Raw genomic sequence first — 24921 nt, 5'->3', positions numbered from 1 at the left:
CTTTCTGGTGAATTAAGAGCTTGTTCTCAGATCTGCCCATTCATCAGCCGATAGTCATATTTAAATCATGGAGGAAAAATTAAAATCTAAGCTCCCCTGTGCCCCTGTCTACTCCCCTCAGTATTTAATCATAAAGTAATCTGCTGCTGTTTTATTCCAGTGGAAGCCTGCCAAAAAGAACTTTACCCACAAGACGAAGAACTGAATAGAGCAAAAAAGCCTTACTCTGTGGAATAGTTTCTTTTTCAATTCATGTTTTTAATGCAGAAAAGGACTACAGCTGCAAATATAATACAGATAAAACTATGGTTATATTGAGATGACATGAGAATTGAATCAGAAACAGAGTAAAGAAAAAGCAGGTGAATACGCAGGCCCAGTTAATTGATGACAAAATAAACGTGTTGATCCGTTCTGATTCTTTTCTACACCAGGCTCTGAATCAGCTGTTTGAAAAGATCATGGCGCTGGATATCGATGAGCGCCACCTCCTGCGTCTGGGCCACGGAGAAGAGGAGCTGGAGACGGAGAAGGATTTTAGCAGGTGAGGACAGATGGAGAGGGAAAACTCCCACTCAGATGTACAAAAAAAAAAAAAAAAAAAAGAAAACGTGCAGGAAGGAAAGTGCATCCCACAAATGGTTCCATGCTTCTAATGCGTTAACACTTCAGTTAAATCAAAGCATACAACGCACAATCCCACTCACAGCTATGTTTAGCCAAGAATCTCAGCTGCTCATGTGAATAGTTGCATGTAGTATGATCCAGCACAGTGATAGGACTACCCGACACTCCCATGTGCCAGGCCAAAGAGCTGTTTTATCTTCATTAGACATCATGACCTCTGAGAGGGAATCATGACCTCTGAGAGGGAATCTCTCCCGACAGCTCTGGACTCAAGAGCCACTATCTGATGAAGCCTTTCATCACGGCTCTGGACATCATGGACTAACCCATACCCACTCTTAGAAGCCACTCTGACAAGGGGAAAAAAAGTCCCTTAAGAGGAGATTGACACAAAGATAAATAAAGACGAAGGAAGATTTACAGTAGGGGGGGAAAAAACTTGAAAAGTTAACGGTTGAGATTTTTTTTCCTTCCACGGCTTCAGATGAATTTCCTTAAAATTTAAATATAAATCATGAAATGTGGATGTGGAGGGGAAAGAAAAACCCAAATGCCTCTCTCCTGAAGTGTATGCCTTGATCTCGTATCACCATGGTTACCTTGGCTGCACAAATTACAATAATATGAAACACAACTTAAACATTTTAAAACTAGGAATAGTTGTTGCGTATTCATTAAATGTAATGCACACATATTGAAATACAAAAAATGTGTTGAACTGAGATGAACCTTTATATTTCCACATTTTCCCTACTGGGGCGTACATTAGGGCTTTGAATGAATAATGAATTCACATAAATATGACTCGATTATTAAATGAATAAATACATGAAAGCACCCATTATTTCTTGAGTAAATGCTTTTATTAACAGAGGAATAAACATTCAGTTGAAAAAAAGCTGAGGTGACTGAACTCTGACATCAAACACACAGCACAGGGGGGCAGGACAAATGGACTCGGACTTAAAACCACTCGAGTCCTTTTAAGGAAGCCCCAGTTGTTCCCCTTGCTCTCTCTAACCTCTGTCTTTGTGTGAACCTGCACCTTGTGTGTGTGTCTGTGTATTGTAGTGCCTTGAAGGATAGTGACTCAGCCCTTACTACTGAGACACATTGAAATGGGGGAAAAAAGGGACTTTGGTGGGGAGTGCACTCAGCATTCATGACTGATTTGAGGGAGTGAGATTATCTCAAGATACCCAAAACAACTTTGGTTCTACATGACTGCAGCTATATTTGACACCGGAATGAAATGAATCAGCTTGGACATTTTCGCTTTTTACCAGCAAGGCTTGTTCACCAGCTCCCGAGTATAACTCGCTCGGTGTTATTTAATATTAATTAAGTTTTCTATTTAAAGTTTTCATACAGCCTACATTTTTAATTACCACCTTATCCATCTGTGGCGCTGAGCAAATTACACCTCATAACTTTTAGCTTCCATTTCGAGGGAAGAAGGGAGGGGATGATGCATGTCCCTCATTTTCTTGTACTCTCTGTACGACCGCTGCTCAGTGCGCGTGTGCCCGTCGTATGGACGGCTGTGTGCAGAAACTGGGGGTCTGCACACAGAGGCAGTTAATTCTTAAAATATGCAGCAACACAGACATGAAAGAAAAGAGCTTTTGCTTGCAGCATTTAATATGTTCCCGCCTCCTTGGCTGCCTGAAAACAACATGCAGACTCCACACTCCTTCCGCCCCGCTGACACCAGCGAGAGGAGAGAGCCGGAGAGTTTTTAATTAACGCCGTATAGGAGATGACAAAATGGAAGGCAGTGCTCCTCGGAAAATGCCTAACAAAGGCAGAGCTACGGCACCATTAATTAACAATGCCTCCCTGCATTTCAGGAGGAATTTTGTGCTGATTTAATGAGGTCTTGAGGGGTGAAAATTGGTGGCAGCATCGGGTAGATTCTCTGAAACATCCAAGATGTTTGTCCAGTTCAGGCACAGTTACTGCCACTGTGTGCACGTTTTTTTATTTTTTTATTTTTGGGGGGGATTTTCCTGCACACAAGAAAAAAGAAGAAAAAAAAAAGGAAAGCGACATCATCCTCTCGATAAATGCTGTTGTTCACACCTGTGTATTTATCAAGTCGTCATCCTGGGAACAAGGTCACTACCTGTTTTTTTTTTATTCAGGCCAAACAGGCACAGCACCGTGATTGTCTTTGAGTCATCTGCTGACTGAGGATCTTTGCAGAGGGTTTTAAAAATAGAGTTCACCTCTAGTATTACCCTGTGGCCCCTCCCACTTCCTGTCGTCCTGTGCTGTGCGTGCTGCGCGTCTCGGTGTCACTTGATAATTGCTTTGAAGCTGTATTGTTTTGGCTGCACAACAGGATGCATGATGAACTTAAATAAACCTAATGCAAAGTCAAGGACAGTCATTGCCCTCCTTCAGCATCTGTACTCTATCAGGAGATGCTAACAATATATTTGACATATTTGAGTTCTTCTTTGTTCTGCAGGTCCTTCAACGACCGGGCCTTTCATCGCTGCTCAAAGCAAAGAGCACAAATACAAGCCCCTCTCCTCAAATCATCCTACTAACCTGTTATACGTCTCTCACTCCTCGTTTCTTGTATGTCTCCAGATATGGCAGGGTCAACTATGTCCTAGCTAGAAGACTGGAGCTCCTCAGGGAGGTGGGGAGGCTGCAGGAGAGCTTGGATGTTCCAGGAGATGTTTCATACACCTGCGAGACTGCAGGACACTTCTACCTCTACCAGGTGAATCTATGACGAGGTTTCTAAAACGTCCTGTCGTGCAGAGGAAAAGAGTTATAACTTGTAATTATCTGACCAAATTTACAAAGGTTTCTCTTCGTTCTGGTGTTACAGTTCACATCTGATCTGATTGTGCCCACGATGCCAACGTTACGCCTTGCCTGAACTGGCAGTTGTAACTCTTGCGCATACACAACTGTTGTTCCTTATGAATTTGTTGCTGCATGCAGATTGGATTCTCCGCCCACGCTTCATTTTAGCTGAGTTCTCTTGTTTATTCGAGCTCTGCAAACTCGCTGACTGCGTGGTTCTGAAACATTTCAAGATGTCAAAGTCAAGAAGATGTAAGTGTGGAGAATCTGTCGCTTTGAGCGGAGTATCCTGGCAGTGATAGGAATACCAGGCTCAAAGGGCCAGTACTTACGGTCATTGGTACCGATTCCTGATTGGTCAGTATTAAAATATTGATATGCTCCCTGACAAAGGGTGCTCCTGATGTTTTTTTAATTTATTATTTATTGTCCGTAAATGATGACAGATCCTGCCAGTTTCTTGACTATGCTAAGAGTTTATATTCCAGATGTCCGACAAGGAGAAACAATCAAAAGTGTGGGCTCTGTTTAGAAAACCCAATAAATGTAAAGACAGAGTTGGTCATTTTTAAACTGTTTAATTATTAAATTAGTTATTTTGGATAAAAATTGTCTCTCGGTCCTGACAGATATTACAAAAATTATTTTCTCTGAAAAAGGAACAAAGAAAATCCGTCATCTGTAGCAGTTGCAGTAAGCCTGTAAGTTTGTCTGCCGCGAGGTACCAATCTGATGAACCAAGTGGGTGAAGACGGAGCACTGAAAGAATACTACTTTCAAAAACATGCTAGTTTTCCATAATGACCAACCCTGCCTTTTAACCTAAACACAATCTGTGTAAAAAGTAGTTGTGTCTTCAAGTGCTCACACGAGCTAACTCACAAAGATAAACAACTTCATTCAAATGTAAAGAGGGGCAGCGGGACTTTAGTGGAAGCTGAAATACCTCCTTGTACATTTTCTGTATGGAATCATTATGGATACCCAAGCAGTATAAATATTAGTGTTAATGAAATCTTATGAATATATCTCTAAAATGTACATATATATATATATATGTACATTTTGCAATGTACATATATATATATATTGACCTGCTCAAGGGTTTGTCGGTTGAATTAATAATCCATGCAGACAGATACTAAGCATGTCATTAAGGAAAGTCCTCCAGCAGACTCATTAATGTTAAAGTTTGTTTTTTTTTCCACAGGAGTATTTATAGAATGAGGCCCCCCTGCTGTGTAGTGTAGCTGCTTTATTAGGTGCTCAGCAGGGGCACCTGTACACAAGTGAGACTTTCTATTTCCATCATGAATGTGTAATGTTTGTGATGGTCACATAGGTAATGACAAAGTACAGCAGGCATCATTGAGGCTGCAGGACACCCGCTGGGTGATCAAACAGCATGTTTTGTAGAATCCAGATAAAGGAGGTGGAGCCTCACTGGGCGTCCAATAAAATGCCTTCATGATGTTCTTCATGCAGCGGCGATATAAAACAGTGAATTAACTGTGTTTGTTTAGATGTTGCCTGTGATTAAACACCTCAGTGCCGCAGCAGTCCTTTAGTGTGAACAGGTATGACTTGGCCATCAATATCTTTTAATTACTACCAATAAAACGTGTCAGCCTGCGCCGCCTTTCCTGCAGTAAGAAAGTGCTGAATACGTCTGAAACATGTAAAAAAAAAAAAAAATTAAAATGTGATTGCACAAAGACACACAGGCGCTGAAGTTGAACAGGACACACGTGTTTTTGATTCTCTACTACACACCAAACCCTGTGATTCAGCATCCTAACATGGCACGTCTTCTCTTTCCCCTTCTTCAGGTGATCTCCCGCTGGGAGGAGTACATGAGTAAAGTCCGTCCCAAACAGGGCAAGATGGTGGACGTGCAAGCTGTTGCTGCACATTTTCCCTTCCACAAGTACTTCTCCAACGCCCCGCAGCCCGTGTTCAGAGGCCGCTCGTATGAGGAGGACATGGACATCGCAGAGGGCTGCTACCGCCACGTCAAGAAAATATTCACCCAGCTGGAGGTAAGAATGGAACACAAACACAATAAATACAATAAATAGGTATTTAAACCAAACAACTTAAATTCATTCATCATTAGATTTTGAGCCCCTGGTTTCACCCGCAGCCTTTCCCCCTGTGTTACTGTCTCAGAGTGACACGCCTGCTGCACACAGGATGATGATTCCTCATTGATATTTATGCTCGTGGTCTCAACTCAGCCTCGATCCCTAAAATGTCTCAGTTTTTTTCCCCCGCCCTCGGAGCACTCCGGTCTCGGGTACGTCCTGGTCTAGGTTCGCGTCGTCTTGACGACAACACTACCGCAAACTCCACATGCCGAAAAAAAGCAAGCGACGCCACAAAGAGCTGCACACAAACGGCATGTTGTAGAATTTGGGGAAACATCACGCAGGGTGACAGTGAGAACATTTTTTCTTTCCTCTGGAAGACCCTCACAAACAGACCGCCTCTTCTAAAGCTGTGCGACTTCTCATCTGGCTTTTATGGTTGTTGACATCTCAAAAGGACTGGGGTCTGGTGTCAACTTGTCATTTCCACACCTTTTCCTCTGGTCATTAATTTCTAATTACCCTATCATCTTTATCATATTGACCAGTTATCATTTCAAACATGAATATCATTTTAATTATAAACATTTGACTTACAGATGTTTTGCCTGAACAAAAAAAAGCGAGGCTTCATTGTCAACTGCTTTTTTTTGTGATCATTTTTTTTGTTCAGAAAAGTACAACGAAATTTCATCTTACATCCCCACACACACACACACACACACACACACACACACACACACACACACACACACACACACACACCAGAACAAAATTTACAGCTCAATGCAAACATCAGCCAATCAAAAACGTCAAAACATCAGTCCCCCCTACCCTTAAAACTTCCCAAGGCGACCCCACATACCTCCTCCTGGATATTGTCAGCTGCTTTTAATGACATTAACTGTTTGCCAGTTTCCAGGTGTTGCACAATCCCCCATCCGTGACTAACCGTGCCTTCCTGACCACCACACTGACCGGTTGTTGGACATTAACAGCAGTTTGTCCCTTCGTGGATCTGTGGGCTTTTGAGCAGCTGCTCTGCCTTGTTTTCATCTCTCCACCTCTCTCTGCTTCAGTGGAAAAAGTGAATCCTTATATAAGAAACTTAACAGTGTATTTTTTAGCAAGGATTGCTGACCCTTTTGAAAAGATAAGTGCTTCAACAAAGTGATCGAGGCTATTACTGCTTATCTTTTTTACTCTCTCTGTCAGTCTCTTTGCACACTTTAGCACTCACCTGCACACAGCTGAGCGCGGCATCATTCCTCCTCAGCCCATCTCGTGTTTCTATAGGGCGAACAATAACATTTCAGATTTATGGGAACACCAAGAAGGTCTCAAAAAAGCAATAAAGAAGATATTGGCTCGAGGTAATATCCCAACACGTGTGGTGACCTTGATTTATCTGGCTGGCCTCTGTATCACTGCATCACGGCACCTCTCTCCCTCCCTCCTCCCTCAGCCTCACCCATGCTGCAGTGAAATCTGTACGCCCATTAAGAGCTATCACTGTCTGCTGCAGGATAGACAAAGCAACAATCTGCAGAGTTTGTACATCTTTCATCCCTTTTCAAAATGCAAAAGCAGGTGAGATAGTCAGGCACAGGAATGCCCTGATAATGAATTGCGAAACAGACAGATGGACAGGTACATGGTGCGTCTCGTGGGCTCCTCCTGTAAACATCTCCTGTTTCCTCCTCTGCAGTCCCACCACATCTCTCTCTCTCTCTCCCTCTCTTCCTCTCTTCCTCCCTCCCTTTCTGTCTGTGAAACCCAAGTATCTTGATTTCATCCATCAAGTGCTCTGGAGCCACCAGGGGTTAAAAATAGAACTCATCAATATTGCATGTTTTGATTGGTTTAATATTTATGCTAAAATAGTAACACATTAAATATTTATATACCCCAGTGCTGTCCGAGTCGTACTTCTCCCTCCCCTTCCTTACCCCTGCACAGCTAGTGTGGCAGTTTAATGAGAAGCCTGTCTGTTTACCCATAGTTCTTCTCTGCACTCCAATCCCCCCATGCTGTGGGAATATATTAGTGCCATGATATCGACACACTGAAAGAAGTTCGTTTTTTTTTCTTCTTCTTCTTCTTCTTTTCCCTTCCCTGCGAAAACTGGCCTCAAAGATTCAAAGCCATGCCAGAAAATCTGTGCTGAAGTGCTCTCCAAGCTTCGGTTATCGAACAGATATCTACACCCAATATCCTTTCCACAGAGCGGCCCTGACTCATATCTGTTTCACTGTTATTCATTTATTTTTGTTTTGGATAATACAAATCATCACTTTATCCTCTTGATCGAAGACCTTTGTGCTTTTATTTCCTCTCGCTCGGATTACTGCAACGCTGTTTTTACCTGTTAAAGCCAGACCTCCTTAAACCGTCTCCGAAATGCCCAAAACGCTGCAGCTCAGCTTTTAACAGGAAATGATAAGAGATCACATATCATCAACATGTTATGTTCTCTGCATAGGCTCCCCATTAAGCCACACACACACTTTAAAATCCTTGTGCTGACGTTTAGAGTCCTACATTAAATCCCCAGTATATTGCAGAGCTCCTCCTCCCAGACACTCCCTACATCCCTGTTTTTAAAGACGTGGTGACCGTGCTTTCTAAGCTGATGCTCCTATTCTCATTGTCTCTACAGGCCTGAGACTCCTGTAACACTTGTTTTTCAAGTGTTTTGTTAATGAATCTGTGAAAGAGAGCAGATTAAATAAGATTCTATCTGCTCCTTTTCATTAAAAAAATGTGAGGATTTATGTTGTGTTAAATTGTATTGTTTGTTTGAATTAAATACACTAATACAAAATACTTTCTTGAAGCAGCTGAAAACGTTTCCTTCTTTAATGGGACAAGCATTTGGTTAACTTATGTGTGTGTTGGCCCCACTCTCGTTACTGCATCGATGGTTTGATTTGTTCTGCTTTTATTTCTCAGTGGTGTTTGCTGTTTATGCATCACTGATCCCTGATGTGATTTCTAAGTGTTCTCCCCTGTGCTTTTTATTGTATCTGCTTTTTTTTATTTTGTTTTATTCTGGACTTGTTTGAATGGAAAGCACTGAAAGGTGTCATACAAATAAACTTTACTTAGTTACTCTTGTTGGTTACTAATGGTTCATATTCAAGGAAAATAAAAGGGTCTTTTATTTTGATAGGTTAAAGCCACTGAGTGTGTTTTTCACAATCATCTTTAAAATGTGGTTGGCAAAGATGTATTGGTTGTGTATCAGATAATTGAACAGTGCAATTTCTTTCATTTAGAGGTGTGATTATTTTACCCTCAGTAATCCTCTTATCCATCATCTGTTGACAGTCATCGTCCATCATTTTGTCAATATATCATCAAAGTTCCCCCTCATGACCCCGCAGAACGAAACACAAAACTTAGCATAGCATTTTAAGACCAAACTTGCCAAATTGTTCCCAGAGGTGAATAAACAGGTTGTCCTTTTTCTTGTTTCTTGTTTCGAGTCATCATTTTACAAAACATTCCTTCTAACCCCTCGTCTTCTTTATTGCCCACTCATGAAGGAGTTCAGAGCCTTTGAGCTGCTCAGGAGTGGACTGGACCGCTCCAAGTACCTGCTGGTGAAGGAGGCCAAAATCATCGCTATGACCTGCACACATGCTGCGCTCAAACGCCATGACCTGGTGGAGCTGGGATTCAAGGTAGATTCTTTAAAAGAAGACCGAAAAACATTAAAGTGATTACGATACGATGAAATGAAGTCACCTAATTAGTCTGGATGTTTTGATTATTTTAGTATGACAACATCCTGATGGAAGAAGCTGCTCAGATTCTGGAGATTGAGACCTTCATCCCCCTCCTGTTACAGGTAACACTATCCAGAGTGAAAAAAGAACAATCGTATTCATGATGTGCAAGCTGTCACTGCATGGATTGACGTCTCTTAAAAGTTCTGACGTCCGGCCGAGTTAATCCAGCTACATCTACTCGAGTCTCGTCCGTCTACATCCTGAATTTCCCTCTTAGGGTCTGAACGATGGGCCCCAAATACAGTAATGGCGCTTCTCTTCGGTAGTTGTGCCTAATTGTCCGAGATAGTGCTAATGTCTGTTTACAGATGAGGTCATTAAACACATCAGCCCATCTAACAACCTCGCAAGAGCTCTTTACCTCTCTTGTTTAGGGAGCGACAGCGAGGTGTACGTCACAGTTAAACTGTAAAATCCTCCTTCTCGCCTCGCCTTTCGCTGTAGTTACTTGAGCTTTATCAGTGATTTAAAGTGATCACATCAGCAATTAGTACTGCAATGGTTTGTGTATCAGATCTGTCTGAGGTCAGGTTCCAAATTATCTTAATCTAATTGGAAAAAATCAGGCAACATGACGTAGGCATGAGGAGAAAAAGTGCACAGGCCATTCATCTTTAAATGCCCACTTAGATATACATCTGGTTCTGTGCTGAAGATCTCCTTTAACACAAGACAAAACAACACAAGATTGAATCAACTTTAACAACATGGTATATTTGTAGGGCACTGGGATTGTCCATGTGCACACTTCATGTCCAAAGATATCATTAGACTAGTCTCGTGTTATTGTAGTGTTTTCTCTGTTAAAGGCATTGTTCTTACTTACTTTTCCCTGTCGTCCCTGCAGAATCCAGAGGATGGCTACAGCAGGCTAAAGCGTTGGATCATGATAGGAGACCACCATCAGTTGCCTCCGGTCATCAAGAACATGGCCTTCCAGAAGTACTCCAACATGGAGCAGTCTCTCTTTACCCGATTTGTGCGGCTGGGAGTGCCCACCATAGACCTGGATGCACAGGGTCGAGCACGAGCAAGGTGTGTAACACTTGACAGGACATGAAACTAGTCAGTATAGACAGTATACTTATGTCACAATGGTTGCAAGAATTTGATCTGTCCCCTAATGAAAAAAAGGTTACAGACAATTGTGACTCTTGTTTGTTTCTTTCTTCCTGCCCACAGCCTTTGTAACCTGTACAACTGGCGTTACAAACACCTTGGTAACCTGCCTCATGTCCAGCAACTGCCTGAGTTCCAGGTCCCCAACCCTGGCCTGACCTTTGACTTCCAGCTGATTAATGTGGAGGACTTCAATGGGGTGGGAGAATCGGAGCCCAACCCTTACTTCTACCAGGTTAGTTTAAGAAGAAACCTCAAGAAAAAAAAATACAAAAACTACAAGACTCTTGTTGTTACTGATAAAAACATGCTAAAATGACTTCTCTCAGTCCACCAGCTACATGAGACATTCAAATGTCCTCTTTATTGAGGATGTAAGCGACTGATACAGACTAGTCAGCTAGTCCAAGAAAGGACTCATTTAAAATAGAGCACAAATGATTACCATGGGATCACTGTGTCTGCGGGTCAACCGCAGATACACACTGTGAACGTAGTCAAGTGTAGCTAACGTAAACAGAGCTAGTAGTTTGCAGCTTATCGTCCTGTGCTGGCTGTGCCTTGCTCCGGCCAGTTTATCCTAACACAGCCTACATACAAACTTCATCTCCGCTACAAGAGGCTGTCCATTCACTGTGCTGGTTTACATCCTGGTAGGAGAGCACCATGTTAGTATGGCTACAATCCAGAGCTACAGCCTGGCTAGTGGCGGGCAGATTTGACCAGCTTTTAGGGCCTGAATGAATAAAAACACAACAAATACTTTAACAGATTAGTAATTCAGGTATGAGGGAGTTAGGGTGGCAACATTTATTTGCAGACTCGCTTCATGTCACTAATTTTTGGTTTGGAACAGAAGAATAAGATTGTTTAAGAAAATCATGCCAATTTCCAAGCTCAGTTTATGCACTCTACACAGATACACAATTAGTTCCACCAGAGCAGATAACGACATAACTCCCCTGCCTCCGTTTCCCCTGAATCGCTTGTTGTACAGCAGTTCATTCAGTTCAATTCATTTTTTAAATTGAAATGATTCAGCCACCAGCGCATATGATATATTCATAACCCTGCTTAGTCTGCAGCTAACTCTGACCGCCCAGCGCAGACCAGTGGGTTTGTCCTTCACACAAGGAGCCACATTGTGTTTCATCGTGTCATGCCGAGGCACTCAAGACTGTCTGTGTGTGTGGGCGCGGCGGGCTGTAAAAGTGTTTGCACATCACCAACAAAGTAGACCATATTTCATTGAAAGGAGCGCTCTATGATCGGCCACTTTTACTGGATTTAAAAATTATTTTTGGTGGGGGGGGGCAGTTTTAGGGTAAAAAAATAACCTGGCTCAAGGTCCTTGACAAATATGAGCAGAGGACAATATTTTAATGATTTATTTATTGTAAACAGTTTAAAGGTTCATTGCAAACTTGAGTGTGTCCTTCAGTAAAGTCAGTAGTGCAAATGATTGAATGGAAGAGTCCAGGTGGAATGAGAGGAACAATAGAGACTGAACATTAGGAGAAGTCTGAGCGTTAAAGGTAAGGCTGTGACCGTCACAAAACGGGCTTTTGATTTCAGCTTCGAAACAACCTGTCTGAAACAGAGTAAAGACATTTAAAGAGTTTAAACTCTAAAAGCTGCATGGACATCGACTTAGTTTCAGTGCTTCATGAATGTTACTGCAGCGGTCAGCACTGTTTGCTCATGTCCCTGAAGCTCCTTATTGTTTTTTAATCCAGACCATGTGCTCTTCTCGAGGCACCAGGTCACATGAACCTCAACTCCATTTGCCTGTTGCCATTTTCAAGCTCCTCAAGGGAATTGCCAGTATTACTCACTCTGTCTGACACACACACACACACACACACACACACACACACACACACACACTTAATCTGCGCACACACACTCTCACTCACATGCATGCACTTTCCCAGGAACCAGAAGGGATAAATTGGACACTAGAGAAGCAAATGTATCCACTGCACGCTGAATGCCTGTCACAGCTGAACAAACACTGCCACAAGCCTGCTTTGCACTTAACGGGGAGCCGTGCACCCGTCACACACACACACACACACACACACACACACACACACACACACACACACACACACACACACACACACACAACACAAGTGTGTGCGTGCACTCGCACTCCACACGCCAAAGGTCTGTTCTGCTTCCTCGCCTCATTTGTTAAAGCACTTTCCATATTGAGTCTCAGCCTCATTGGTAGTATTTCCCAAGTTGTCAGATGGCTCATATAAGATGCTTATCTAAATCCACAGCTTCTGTTGTTAGAAAATGGCTTTTGTCAGCCACTCGGCTTGTTAGGCGATGCTTTTCTGCTTCACAAGCTCCATTTTCAAATAACGTAAGAGCAGAAAGCTTTGAGGGCGTCACTCTCAGCTCGTCTGGATTTATACCTCCTATTACCTTGTCTTTGTACCTGCAACCTAAAAGCCTCTCATCTTCTGTTTTGTCTGATTCTTTTTTTTTCTTTTTTTTACTCCACCCTCTCCAGGGTCCTCGTTTAGCTTCAGGCCATTAGCTCAAGCTGCATGGGTTAGGTCTGACCTTGTTGATATGATGACCAGTTTCTCTTGAGTGTTGTGGCATGAGATCACACTCGTATAAAATATGCATATGAGGGAAGCGAAGGGAGAAAGGCCAACCGCATGTCTGCTTAGATATTACTCCTCTGTGAGCGTGTGGGTTCCCTGCATGTGCTGATGACCATTGAGACATGGCAACCAAACACTGAAGTTACCTTTGGAGTATTTATTTATTTATTTTTCAATAAAATGAAAAATTGTACTCAGATAATTTTTTTTGTAGAAAAAGAAGACGCTCAGCTGCTAATGAGCTTGAATATTTACTCCCTCAACAAAATGAGTTCCAGTTCCTTTTCAAGCGTGTTTATAATGTTGAATATTTTCCTTGCTCACTCACCGAAACGTTTATTCATGTGGCCATTAAAGGTATGAATTTGTGCCATTTGGCGACAGGTAACAGGGGAGGAAGAACAAAGGCAGTCACTGTTTTTTGAAGTGTTGACTTCAGTGCAGCAGGATGGGAAACTGTTGATGAAGCAGCATAAATTATTATCAAGGATGTGAGGCTGCCGTCCGGGCTTAATTGAAACTGGATGAATAATGCATACTGTTGGCCTTCGTATGAATTTTGTTCTCTCTTTTTTGTGGTCACACTTGAAGGGCAGAGTTTAGCCTTGGAGCCAGGATGCACATGCTGAGGATGTAGTTGACTGTAAAGTAGATGAACGATGCATGGTAGCTCTTTAAACAGTCTCATTGAAGGGGACATTGTCCAGAGGGAGGGCTGGAAGTTTACATAAGAGATCTATATTAAAAACAACTCAGTGTTTTGTTTTGGTTTTTTTTGTCAGGGTTAAGTGTCTTGCGCAAGGACACATCGGACATGTTCCCGCTGGAGCTGGGGATCGAACCCTCGACCTTCTGGTTTAAGGACTAGCACTGAACCACAGCCGGTGTTTCTGGATTCTTCTTTAGAATCTTTTTTTTTTTTTTTTTTTTTTTTTAAAGTCTGATTTGCTTTTTTGCTTGTCCCAGTCTTCCTACTGTTGATGTTGCTCTCCGGCTGAGGCAATTAATTCCAACCCAAATCAGATGGCTGCTCGTGTGGAAGTGTGTGGAGCTTTAATCTGGCTGTGACGTTAAACACTTGAGAGGCAAGAAAGGGCAAGAGACAGATATGAAAGTGCCACAAACAGGGGAAACAAAGAATACACCTTTGCTGTGGGTAAACGGAGAACAAGATGTATCTCTGGGTTATTGGCCCGAATGCTCAATGGCCTTGACAATCTTATGAACTGACAAACACCAATTTAGGGTCGTAACCATGTTGGACCATGTTGAGAGATGTCACATAAAAACGTTAACCGTGCACTTGTTTTTTTCTTCTTGTGTAGAACCTGGGGGAGGCCGAGTACTGTGTGGCTTTGTACATGTATATGCGTCTGTTGGGTTACCCCGCTGACCGCATCAGCATCCTCACCACCTACAACGGACAGAAACACCTGATCAGAGACGTCATCAAACAGCGCTGTGCCGCAAACCCCTTCTTCAGTCAGCCAAATAAGGTAAGTGCGCACACACCACCTGACCATGACCACAGTGAACAGTCCACAAAGATGCATTTGATGATGTTTATATGAAACTCAAATCTCATGAGGAAAACTATCTTAGAAAATCCACTCAATCAGGCGCATTAGTCTAATACATTATTGTGTGGTAGTTGGTTACTGTAATATCTGCTGTAAAGGACTCACTTCAATTGTTATTTTTTCCATCTGGAAAGTTGGCTGCGTACTGTATACCAGTGTGACCAATATACTGGTTTAAAAGGCTCCGTCATTACAGAGAGCGCAGCCACCGTCAGCACACACTGTGACGTACAAAAAAGTTCCCCTCCATTCATTGATGCTTGCAAGCTGTTCAGATACACAGCACACTCGGACGAGGCTGGAAGCGCCTCTTTCTAAAACCTCATCAGCTCAAAGCTCCAGCATTGGAAGAACACAGTGTCATATTCTTGAATAAATAAAGCGTGCCGGACTCCTCGATTTAAAGTCAAAGAGTCACCAGGTGAAGGTGGACAGCGCCTTGGATTTTACGGCATATAACATCATTAGCAGGTTACCCTTTATTGGAATGTTATGTTCGTCTGCTATCAAGCCAATCTGACATCTCCACACCTCCACGCCATTGTTTTGCAATGATTACACATTTCGAGTTTAGAGATTCCCCACTAACCACATCTCCAGTTAACTCAAAGAGAGGGAATGAAAACGGTAATTCACTCTTCATTAACTGGCATGTAAAGTGTATTCAAGTCATTTCTGGACATTTACATATTCAATGTCGTGTTCTACAACATAATCTGCACACACTCGAAATATCAATGAAGGGTGACACATTCCTTCTCTCCTGTCAGGGTGGAAATCATAGTCCCAGCAGACGTGTTTTCACCTCATATTAGAAGTGAAGGACTCAGACTCGAGACGACCCATACATGACACACAGAACATGCGCATGCTTCTTCACACCTCAACCTGTCAGCTGGAGTCAGTGCAGCAGCTTTAGAGGCTCCGCTGCGACGACGGAGAAATTCACAGGTCGCAATTCTCACGAGGCTTTTTTTTTTTTTTTTTTTTTTTTTCCCGCCTCCCATTCACGCGCTCGTCTTCAGCGCTCTTCCTCCTTGTGGAATTCATGCCGCTTTGTACAGTTTAACTACATGCATTCCCTGCAGCTCCCGCCATGGGACTAACAAGAACTCCTCGCATTAAAGGAGGATCTGCACGATTCCCGCATCCTGCGAAATGAAAGAGCAGACTTCATTCATCTGTATAGGCAAGGAGTAGACAATAAGACGAACTCTTCTGTCAAAGCATCATTGTCTAAATCGAATATATAAATATAGCATAGCTGTGGATATACAATTTTAAAAGGTCACACAAGACGCCTCCTCCTTCTTTAGGTGTTCACAAATCTCCTCACCGAGCACGTAAGCTGGATTCATAAATTCACTCTATAATCTCCAGATCACATGAGACTTTTTCAATCATGAGAAAAGCTCTCCTGTCGACGCTATTAATGCTTTTGTCGATTCTCTACTGGTTGACATTTTCTACCATTTCACGGTGTAAACTATCCCACCTCTCAGGCCGAGCATAGAGTCTGTTTGTTCTCCACACTTCTCTTTATTGTCTCCGTCAAATCACGAGAGCATGAAAAAAGACTGCTGCAGGTCATACGACCCAAAGTAGATCAGGTCACGCGGCGGCACTATCTGTCCCTAACAGCCTGCGTAGCAGAACACTGCTTACCTCCGTGTATTTCGCTCTCTGAGGTGTGTAGTGGAGTTAAAGATTTAAGAGTGCATAATTTTAGAGTGGGCGTAAACTCACTGTTGTGTTCATCCCTGAAGGATTGCATTAGGTTGTCTTCACCCAGCCCACGGTAGTCCCCCCCCCCCCACCCCCCCCACCCCCCCACCCACCTACCCAATGTCTTTGTGTCTTTTCTCTCTTGTCTCCCCTCACACTGTGTTCAGTCAGCAGCCCGTTGGCACAGTTTTCCATCCACTGTCTGTTTGCTCCGCTAAATGCTTTTACCCGCTAGCCTCGGGTTATGCTTTTACTCATTCTACCATTCTTTTTTTCTTTTTTTTTCCCTTACACACATACGCACACCTTTCTTGAGTCTCTGTTCTTTCAGGCTTTCACACACTTTACTATAACAGAGGCTGCTCAGGCACGCCAAAGAAAGCGGCGAGAATGGAAGCATCTGTCGGGTCAGCTCGGATGGTTCTCGAGCCGCAGCAGCGTCTGCCGCATTATGTTGTTGTTCAAATATTTTGTTGTTGTTGTTCTCGTGTGGTTTGACTGGCCAGGGAAGTGGTTTTCCCCTGTGGCCAATTAAATGTCAGTATCCCAGGTCTATTGTTTGTCCCAGCATACTGTATATAAACCCAAATCCCTTTTTCAAATCTTTAGGGGATTTAATAAAAGAGAGAGAATGTTATTCCCTTTTCTTCTTCATGGCAACAAATATCAGTTTGTGTTGTCTCATGGTACTCAGCATTTAATTTACATTTATATATAACATGTTAAATCATTTCTTAAAGTGAAGCTTTTCTGAAGAATAAAACGTTCATTTCTTGGTTTATGACATGACCTGGAAAAAGACATGTTTAGTGCAGTAGTGAGAGTTTACAGAAGCCTGGAGATTTTTTTTTTTTTTTTGGAGCCGAATCTAAACTTAGAGACCCATTACTAATGTAGTAGAGGAACAGTTTGACCCACTTATTTCTTTTTAATCATGTTTTTTACCACCAAATGGAGATAAAAAGAGCCTTATCCAGTGTTGTTAGCGGAAGCGTCTGAGTCTTGTTTTTGCCATGTGCTGACAGTAGCATTAAACACGACATCACCTGACCTATCATTTCACACTCAAACAATCAAAAACATAAAAAAAAAAAAAAAAAAAAGAAACTTTTCTGCTTATTCATTTTCTTTTCTTTCTATTATCTGTGCATGGCAATGATGTCGACGTGTCTGTCTTTCGTGCTGCGCCATGCTACCACGTCGCTTCGTCTTCAAGTGTATGTCACATTCTGACAACTCGCCAGAAATTGTGCTTGGTCATGTAAAACGTCCTGAAATGTTAAGACATGAAGCGTCAGTCATTGTTGCTCATGGGCTTAGTCAGATTGCATGCCAAGTGATAAAGTGACCGGCATGACAGGCTGCAGAAAAGGAAGAAGAAGCCCCGGAGAGAGAGAGAGAGAGAGAGAGAGAGCGATGAAAAAGAAAGAGGGGCTCTTGTGGGTAAAATGCGGAGCAGCTGAAAGGTCATGGCGCCGAGCACCAAGTCCACAGTGTGTCTGACAATATGCCACAATGGCTGAAACCAAGCAGATGTCAGCAGCCAGACCATTTGACTGTGATTATGGTAATTAGACAGAAAAGGCGTCAGTCCAGTTAGTACCAGCCAGCTTTTCAAAACACAACAATACATACTAAATCAGTACATGTGCTATTAGTATGATAAGATCTTTTGTGTGTTAAACCTGCGAGTTTTATAGAGAAGGTACATTTAGGTTTTTTTCAGGTCAGAAAAAAGACCACCAGCTCAGAGACACCGTTTCATTGTCTACATGACGTCGAGGACGAGAAGGGCAAAATGATAGGAAATCCGATTTGTGAAACTGTTTCCACAAGCAGTAAAGCGACGTGTTTCTGTGTGGACAAATACGTGGCTTTCAGCTCATTCTCATAATAAATATGTGTTTCTTTGTATCCGCAGACGTGCATGTGTCACAATGACACGACCTCTGTAATTCACTCCCTGGAAGATTTCTCATAAATAACTAAACACCATGCAAAATGCCGCGCCTCGGGGAGACTCTCCATCAGGGCTTCATTGTCACTGTCTGCAGGCTAAGAATAACTCCCTCACTCTGAAGCACCCCCCATTCCCTGCAAACACAACTTCCACTATTTCTCTTCAAACTTAACATTTAAAGCCTCCTTCTTACATCCGTTGGTGGATTTGAAGAAAAAGGAAGGATGAGTGTGTCTCGTGTGTTTGTGAACATGTGCATGCATGCATAGCACTGCTGTTCAACTTGAACGTACAGCCTGCGAAGCCTCATGCTATTGTGAAAGCGACATATTGTTGCCTCTGGTGCTGCACCTGTTCTACATAGCAACAGGGAGACGTGAATAAATATTGGTCTACTCCATTGTTAGCTACATCTCTCCCTCATTTGCACGTTCACATTTCTACACACTCGCACCATCTTAAGCCCAAAATGGGTTTTTGTGAAGGGGTTGAGAAAATGGCACACTTTACGTTTGCATTAGCTTAAAGGAAGTAACCACAGCATGATTTATTAAGCATGGCAGGTCCAAAGGTTGGTTGCTGTAGTCCTGGGTCGGTGTGGCCTCTCTGTGGTAGCTGATGCCCTATTGATCGGCTCCAGAGAGAGAATCCATAGAGGAAAGTCCAACCTCCTTCTACACTTCATTCATCACGTAATCTATAAAACAGAAAAGTAACAAAACTCCAAATCTGAATTAGTGATGGCCTGCTTTGTTTGTGTACTCTCTGTTTTCATGCAGTCTTTCTTTCCCTCGCTTTGTAACACTTGTCTTCTTCTGACATGCCGTCACTGAGTGGGTGGACACGCTGGATCTTTATTCCCTTTTCTGTTTGAAAATATGTCCTCAATGTTAGTTGTAGTGGACTCTCGCTCGATGATGATGCAATCCTGAGGATCCAAGGTTTAAAAGATGAAGTTTTAAAAGATGTACCTTTCAGAAGACTTTTTTTTTTTTTCTATGGTCCGAAAACGTCCACTCGTCTGAAGTGGGGCAGACGAGGGGTGACGACACTGTTTTATAGTCTGTACATGTATAAAATGAGCAGGAGTGAACCTGTGACTCAAACCTCCTTGAGAAACACTCTCCATCAGGACGCTCCGCACCATGCCAGGGGTTGTGTACAGATGTTGAAGGCCCAATATGCATAATATATCGTGCACCATAACAGTGTAAGTGTAGGTTTGACTTTGTCTCATCTCATCACTTAGTATCAAGTTCCAAGTGCAGTGTGATGTTTTTATTACGTAAGGTGTAACGGCGCTAACGAAGTCCAAACACAGCTTTGTTCTTCATGTACGGGAATAAGTACACTTCTCAACCAGACAGGATTACCGGGGCATAAAAGCAAATCGGCTGACAAGAGTTTTCACACTTTTCCTTTCTCTGTTTCGCTGAAATAATCTGTGATCCAGTCAAGCCAGGTGGCCCCTCAAGTACCTTGGCCCTGAGCCTCGGAGGGGAGGGGAGGGGAGGGGGGGGCCCAGGTAAGAGGTTAGTGACAGCAAATGCCCTCTAAGCTGTATAAGCCCCTGCAGGCTGCCCATGTGGCCCAAAGTGATAACAGCAATAACAAGAAAACACACACGGCATCGTTTGCAACCTTGCCTCAGAAATAAGTGTCCAAAAAAAAAAGAGAGAATTTAAGACGGAGAGCGGCCCCGCTCATGTCTCCAAACATTTCAGCTAAATCCCTCCGCCCACCTTAAAAGTACTCACTCATGTACTCTGTTAAATACATCAGCTTCCATAACTGGGTTAGCATATTTCTTTGTGTATTATTATGTGTGTGTGTTTTTGTTGTTGATAACCAGCATGTTTGTGCGTCCGTGCAGGTGACGACAGTGGACAGGTTCCAGGGCCAGCAGAATGACTACATCATCCTCTCTCTGGTCCGCACCAAAGCCGTTGGACATCTGAGGTAACCAATTGACTGCATGCCGAGCAGAAAAAGAAAAAAAAACTCCCACCAGAGACACCATCAGCTGCTCGTCCTCGACAAAACATACACGTTTAATCAGGATCTTAAAACTTGGATACACATCTACCAGAGAAACAACAAGAGAAATGTAAGCTCTTAACTCTCCGGAGACGGCTGCTCTCAAGCGGCTCTCTCCTTCTTGTCGCGTGTAACTACTGACAGAAGTTTTGCCGAAGGAAAAAAAAAAAAAAAACCCCGACAATAACAGTGCGGCTGTCTTAAAGTATGTATGAGCCTAATTTGAAGCAGGCAGGATCAGGGGAGCGAGCGTCAGGACAAGCGTGAGCATGCCAGCGGAGCTCACTTCACTCTCTGCGCTGTTTAAGAGAAGCCATTGTGCGCCGATGATTGGGGCGAGACTTTCGAACAAAGAGCTCTGCACTGATCAAAGGCACGCCATATAACAGTCATTAAGAGGCGTGATGGTTAACCAAACCGTCTTTTCAATTCCACGTCCCATCGCTACCCTCAAAACTGCACATGCAGGGCTCTGTCGTCTTATCTCTGCGCTCCCTCGCCTCCTCACTGTCACCTCCTACCTCCTTCCTTCCATTCCCCCCCCCCCCTCCCCATACTAGAATGGCCTTTCCTCTCTCAGCTTGCCATTACACCCCTATGGGCTCTTCACACTTAATGCGCTGCATGTTTTATAACAGACAATTTAGGCCGAACTCTGCCACAGTACTTAAACATGTCATGCTGTCCTCTGGCTGTGATGTACAGTAGCTGCTGTTAGGATTGAACCCCTCACAGCTTCATCAAAGCTCCCCCCCCCCCCCCCCCCCCCCCTTCAATTTCACATCGGTACATTGGAACCCTGGCGTTAACAATCAATTATTCCTTATGGAGCTAAATTCATGCCTTCCTAACACACCCCACTCTTTAGCGTGGTCATTTTCAATTGACAGTACATACACTTAACAGTTTCTCTTTTCCCTTCCTCATCTCACTGATAAAGCGATGGGTTCATGTAGTTGGAATGAGAAGTACAGCAGGCAACATGAAGTGGTACTCTGTCTTGCTGGCAGCGCCCTGCTCTCCTCTCACTATCATTCTTTTTGATCTTGTCTTACACTGGATATTGCACAGTGAGGAGGTTGTTCCAGGGACACCATCTGATAACCTTCAACAATGTGCTACTACTTCACTTATCTGGTGGGGAAGAATACTATCAGAAGAGTGTTCGTTCTTTTTCGTCGAGTGCATTTCGGCTCGTTGTTTGTTTGAACACTGTGACTAGAGGGCGCTGGTAGCCTAGCGGTCAGTGTGCTCGCCCCATGAACAGAGGTTTAAGTCCATGAGAGCGGGGCGGCCCGGTTTCAAATCCAACCTGTGGCTCCCTTCCAGCATGTTATTCCCCACTCTCTCTCTTTCTTTCTCTCGCTCCCTGATTTCTGACTCTATCCCCTCTCCTAAAATAGAAACTTAAAAAAAAAAGAGAGAGAGAGAGAAATAACCCACGGCACCTACATTACCCAAAATGTAGCTGAAGTAGCTTCAGAGTAAAATGCTAGCATGTGGGAAGATGAGATGTGCTCATCACCTTATGCAATGCTCACCCAAGACTTTTGTGGCTGTGTTTGAATTTATTTTATTTTTTTAATGAATGTCTATTTGTATTTCTCTCGACCTATAAGTGAGAGATGACTGATGTGTAAAATCAACACTCTTTCCATTTTAACAGAGCACTTAAGATAAACCACAATGCTTCTTTATCTGTTTTTAATACAGTTTTGGTTTAGCTTTATCTTCATTCATGACTTTGTGACACTTCTCAATGGTCGGCCGCGTGGTTGAAAGAGCAGTGGTTCATGGGAAAAATCTTGTGCAGTACATAGTGTTTTCCACATACTGGGATCCCTGTGGTGTACCACTGAGTTCTACCTCACAGTCCTCCTCCTCCTCCTCCTGTACTCTCTCCTCTTCCTGCATCCCTCCTCGTGGCACTCCGCTGCCGTGACAACCACAGGGGACACAGCTGACCATATGACGAGCTGACCCTCGCTTTGACAGGAGAAGCATTCCTGCTGATGCACACAGGCACGGTCGCATCCAGGAGCACACTCTTTGACAGATCCAGACACGCTCCGACATGGACACACACGCACACACACACACACACACACACACACACACACACACACACACACACACTCACATATGGGAACACACACGAACGGCATTCAGCCCACTTTGCCCTGTCGTGTCACAGCATAGCCCAGGTGGGCGTCTCTCAGTAGTACCATGGCCACGGGCTATAATGCTTCCTGATTGGTTCATCTCTTCTTGAACTCTGTGCTCATTGGTGGTTGGCTGTTGTAGTTTGTCTCTGTGGAAATGTTGCTCTTTCAAGTTTTGTTTCAGCCTTGGAATCTGCAGTTAGTTGCAGATTCATATGAATGGTCGGCACACGTTAACTCTCGTAAATCCTGCACAATTGTTCCCATAAGCCTTTTCCCCTTCTGCATATTCATGGGCCCATCGTGCATATTGGAAGGATTAATCCTCTTAATCTCATGAAGTGCTCAGGTGGACACATTCCCCGTTTTTGGCTGCATTTCAGCATCGGTATGTGTCGATGTATTTTTGGTAAGTGCATGCATACAAACGTGCGCCAAATCCGTTAACGTTAAACTCCAGATTGTTTGCAGGCGCAAACCAGAGCTGCTCGAGTGAGCGGAAACACTTCTCCCCCCTTATTTTCACATGGCTCCATTACTGCCTCAAACACACAATGTGAAGATCAAAACACACAATGAAATTGTTAAATTGTTTCCCCGCCCTCTTTATAATGGCTGACCTGTGTAAAAAAAAAAAAAAAAAAATTTTATTTCTTTAAGAGACTGTTGTCTCTCATCAACTACAGTTTGTGCAAAATATGTTTTATCTACTAATTCAACAAGATGGGAATAAAATAACCTACCGCTGCCCTCTCTTGTCAGCTCCCCCCTCTCTCTCTCTCTTTGTTTCCATCATTTATTCCTGCCCTTTGCCTCACACTTTTTTTTTCTTTCTCTGCTATATTTGTCGCCCTCACCTACTGCTTCTTCTCCCTATCTAAACCTCTCTCCTCCTACTCACGTTCATTTCTCTTCCTTCAAATCTTCCCTTGCTTCCCTCCACTTTGATCCCTTTACTGAAATTGATTTTTGTTTTTGCCTCTACACATGGCTTCTACTCGTACAATTTCACACCCACCCCAACCCTCACCCGTCTCTTTGATTTTTTTTTTCTTCCCCCCACCCCTCGTGTCAAATCAATTCTCAACTTCATTTTTTTTTTCTATCTCTCTGCAGGGATGTGAGGCGTCTGGTGGTCGCCATGTCGAGAGCCAGACTGGGTCTGTACATCTTTGCGCGGGTGTCGCTGTTCCAAAACTGCTTCGAGCTGACTCCTGCCTTCAACCAGCTCACTGCCAGGCCTCTGCAGCTGCACATCAGACCGCACGAGTACTACAGCCAGGAGCAGCCTGTACGTACACGCACTGCACACGGCACATTCTTAAAGCACAATAACCTTCCACTCCATTTACTTTTGCCTGGTAAAGAAAGCACACAAGCTACAGCACCAGTTTGTTCAAAACAGCTGCACCCTGCCAACATCCCTCCACTCATCACTACCTCCGCCACCTGACTCTGTCTAATCCCGCCTTCATATTTTGAATGGCACCGTTCAAAATATCCCATTCCCTCCCTAGTCCCTCATCTTAGTGAAGATTTACCCAAAGACCCTGGTCTGTTAGCAGCCTTCTGTGTGTGCTGTCTGCAAGAATGGAAACCACAGACCTGGCTATAATTAACCCTTAAAGGTCAGAAGGCACGGGCAGTATCCCAAAACCCGCCAGGCCGGCACGGGACGGCTGTTGTCTGGTCACTCTATCTAGCTGACTGGCGTGTGTGGCAACAGTTGTTTCTAAAATACCCCACAGCCTCTGACACTTTCTCTGACTCTGGAGTGTTCATCTCCAGGGGGGACAGGCCTCTCAGGCACACACATGTGGCCTCTGCGTCTCTCTCTGCAGTAAGCGAACCTCCAGCGCCTGCATGCAGATGCAGATTAGAGTCGTGTTTGTGTGTGGTAACACTGGAGTAGAGCTTAAACAGTCTGTTAAACAATGCTGAGCCAGAAGCGAAGATAAAAATAAAATCTAACATTGTCACCTAATGTTGCGTATAGATGAACACATAAATACAGCACTATGGGATAGGATGAGACAGACACTAAAGCCTGATGTCTAATCACTGGGAAACACATTAACACCCTGGTGTTTTTTACTGATGGTTAAAAAGCAATAAAGCACACACAGTTAAGTTTTATTCCAGAGAAGCCTTCGATGCATTCACTCTGGCAGGATACCCAAAGGGCCTCTGAGAGCACAACCCCTAAATTTAGGAGGAAGCAGCCCTGTAGATTGAATATTCCGCTGGTCTCACTCCTCAGTTTATCCTGTAGGACTCCGTCTGCATACTAATGCTATCAAATTACAAACTCTGCAACCTCAAATCCTCGGGTAGGACGTGAGCAGTTAAAGCTGGGGGCACTCTGGAGTTTGCTTTCCCATAA

At 43.5% G+C, this 24921-nt stretch overlaps 1 protein-coding gene across 1 annotated transcript in view; it reads left to right on the top strand.

Moving 5' to 3' along the window:
• aqr (aquarius intron-binding spliceosomal factor) overlaps positions 1-24921 on the top strand; it is a 47706-nt gene that overhangs the window by 21589 nt on the left and 1196 nt on the right. The window contains exons 25-34 of the mRNA XM_079369557.1: positions 435-544; positions 3226-3361; positions 5280-5489; positions 9086-9223; positions 9319-9390; positions 10179-10366; positions 10514-10685; positions 14400-14570; positions 20213-20298; positions 23655-23829. Coding sequence (XP_079225683.1) covers positions 435-544; positions 3226-3361; positions 5280-5489; positions 9086-9223; positions 9319-9390; positions 10179-10366; positions 10514-10685; positions 14400-14570; positions 20213-20298; positions 23655-23829 — 1458 coding nt within the window. The remainder of the gene's footprint in view (positions 1-434; positions 545-3225; positions 3362-5279; positions 5490-9085; positions 9224-9318; positions 9391-10178; positions 10367-10513; positions 10686-14399; positions 14571-20212; positions 20299-23654; positions 23830-24921) is intronic.

Source organism: Symphodus melops (genome assembly GCF_947650265.1).
Source record: "Symphodus melops genome assembly, chromosome: 19".
In the NCBI taxonomy this organism is placed as follows: Eukaryota; Metazoa; Chordata; class Actinopteri; order Labriformes; family Labridae; genus Symphodus; species Symphodus melops.
The sequence above is the reverse complement of the archived record's forward strand: the minus strand, read 5'-3'. Positions and strand labels throughout refer to the sequence as shown.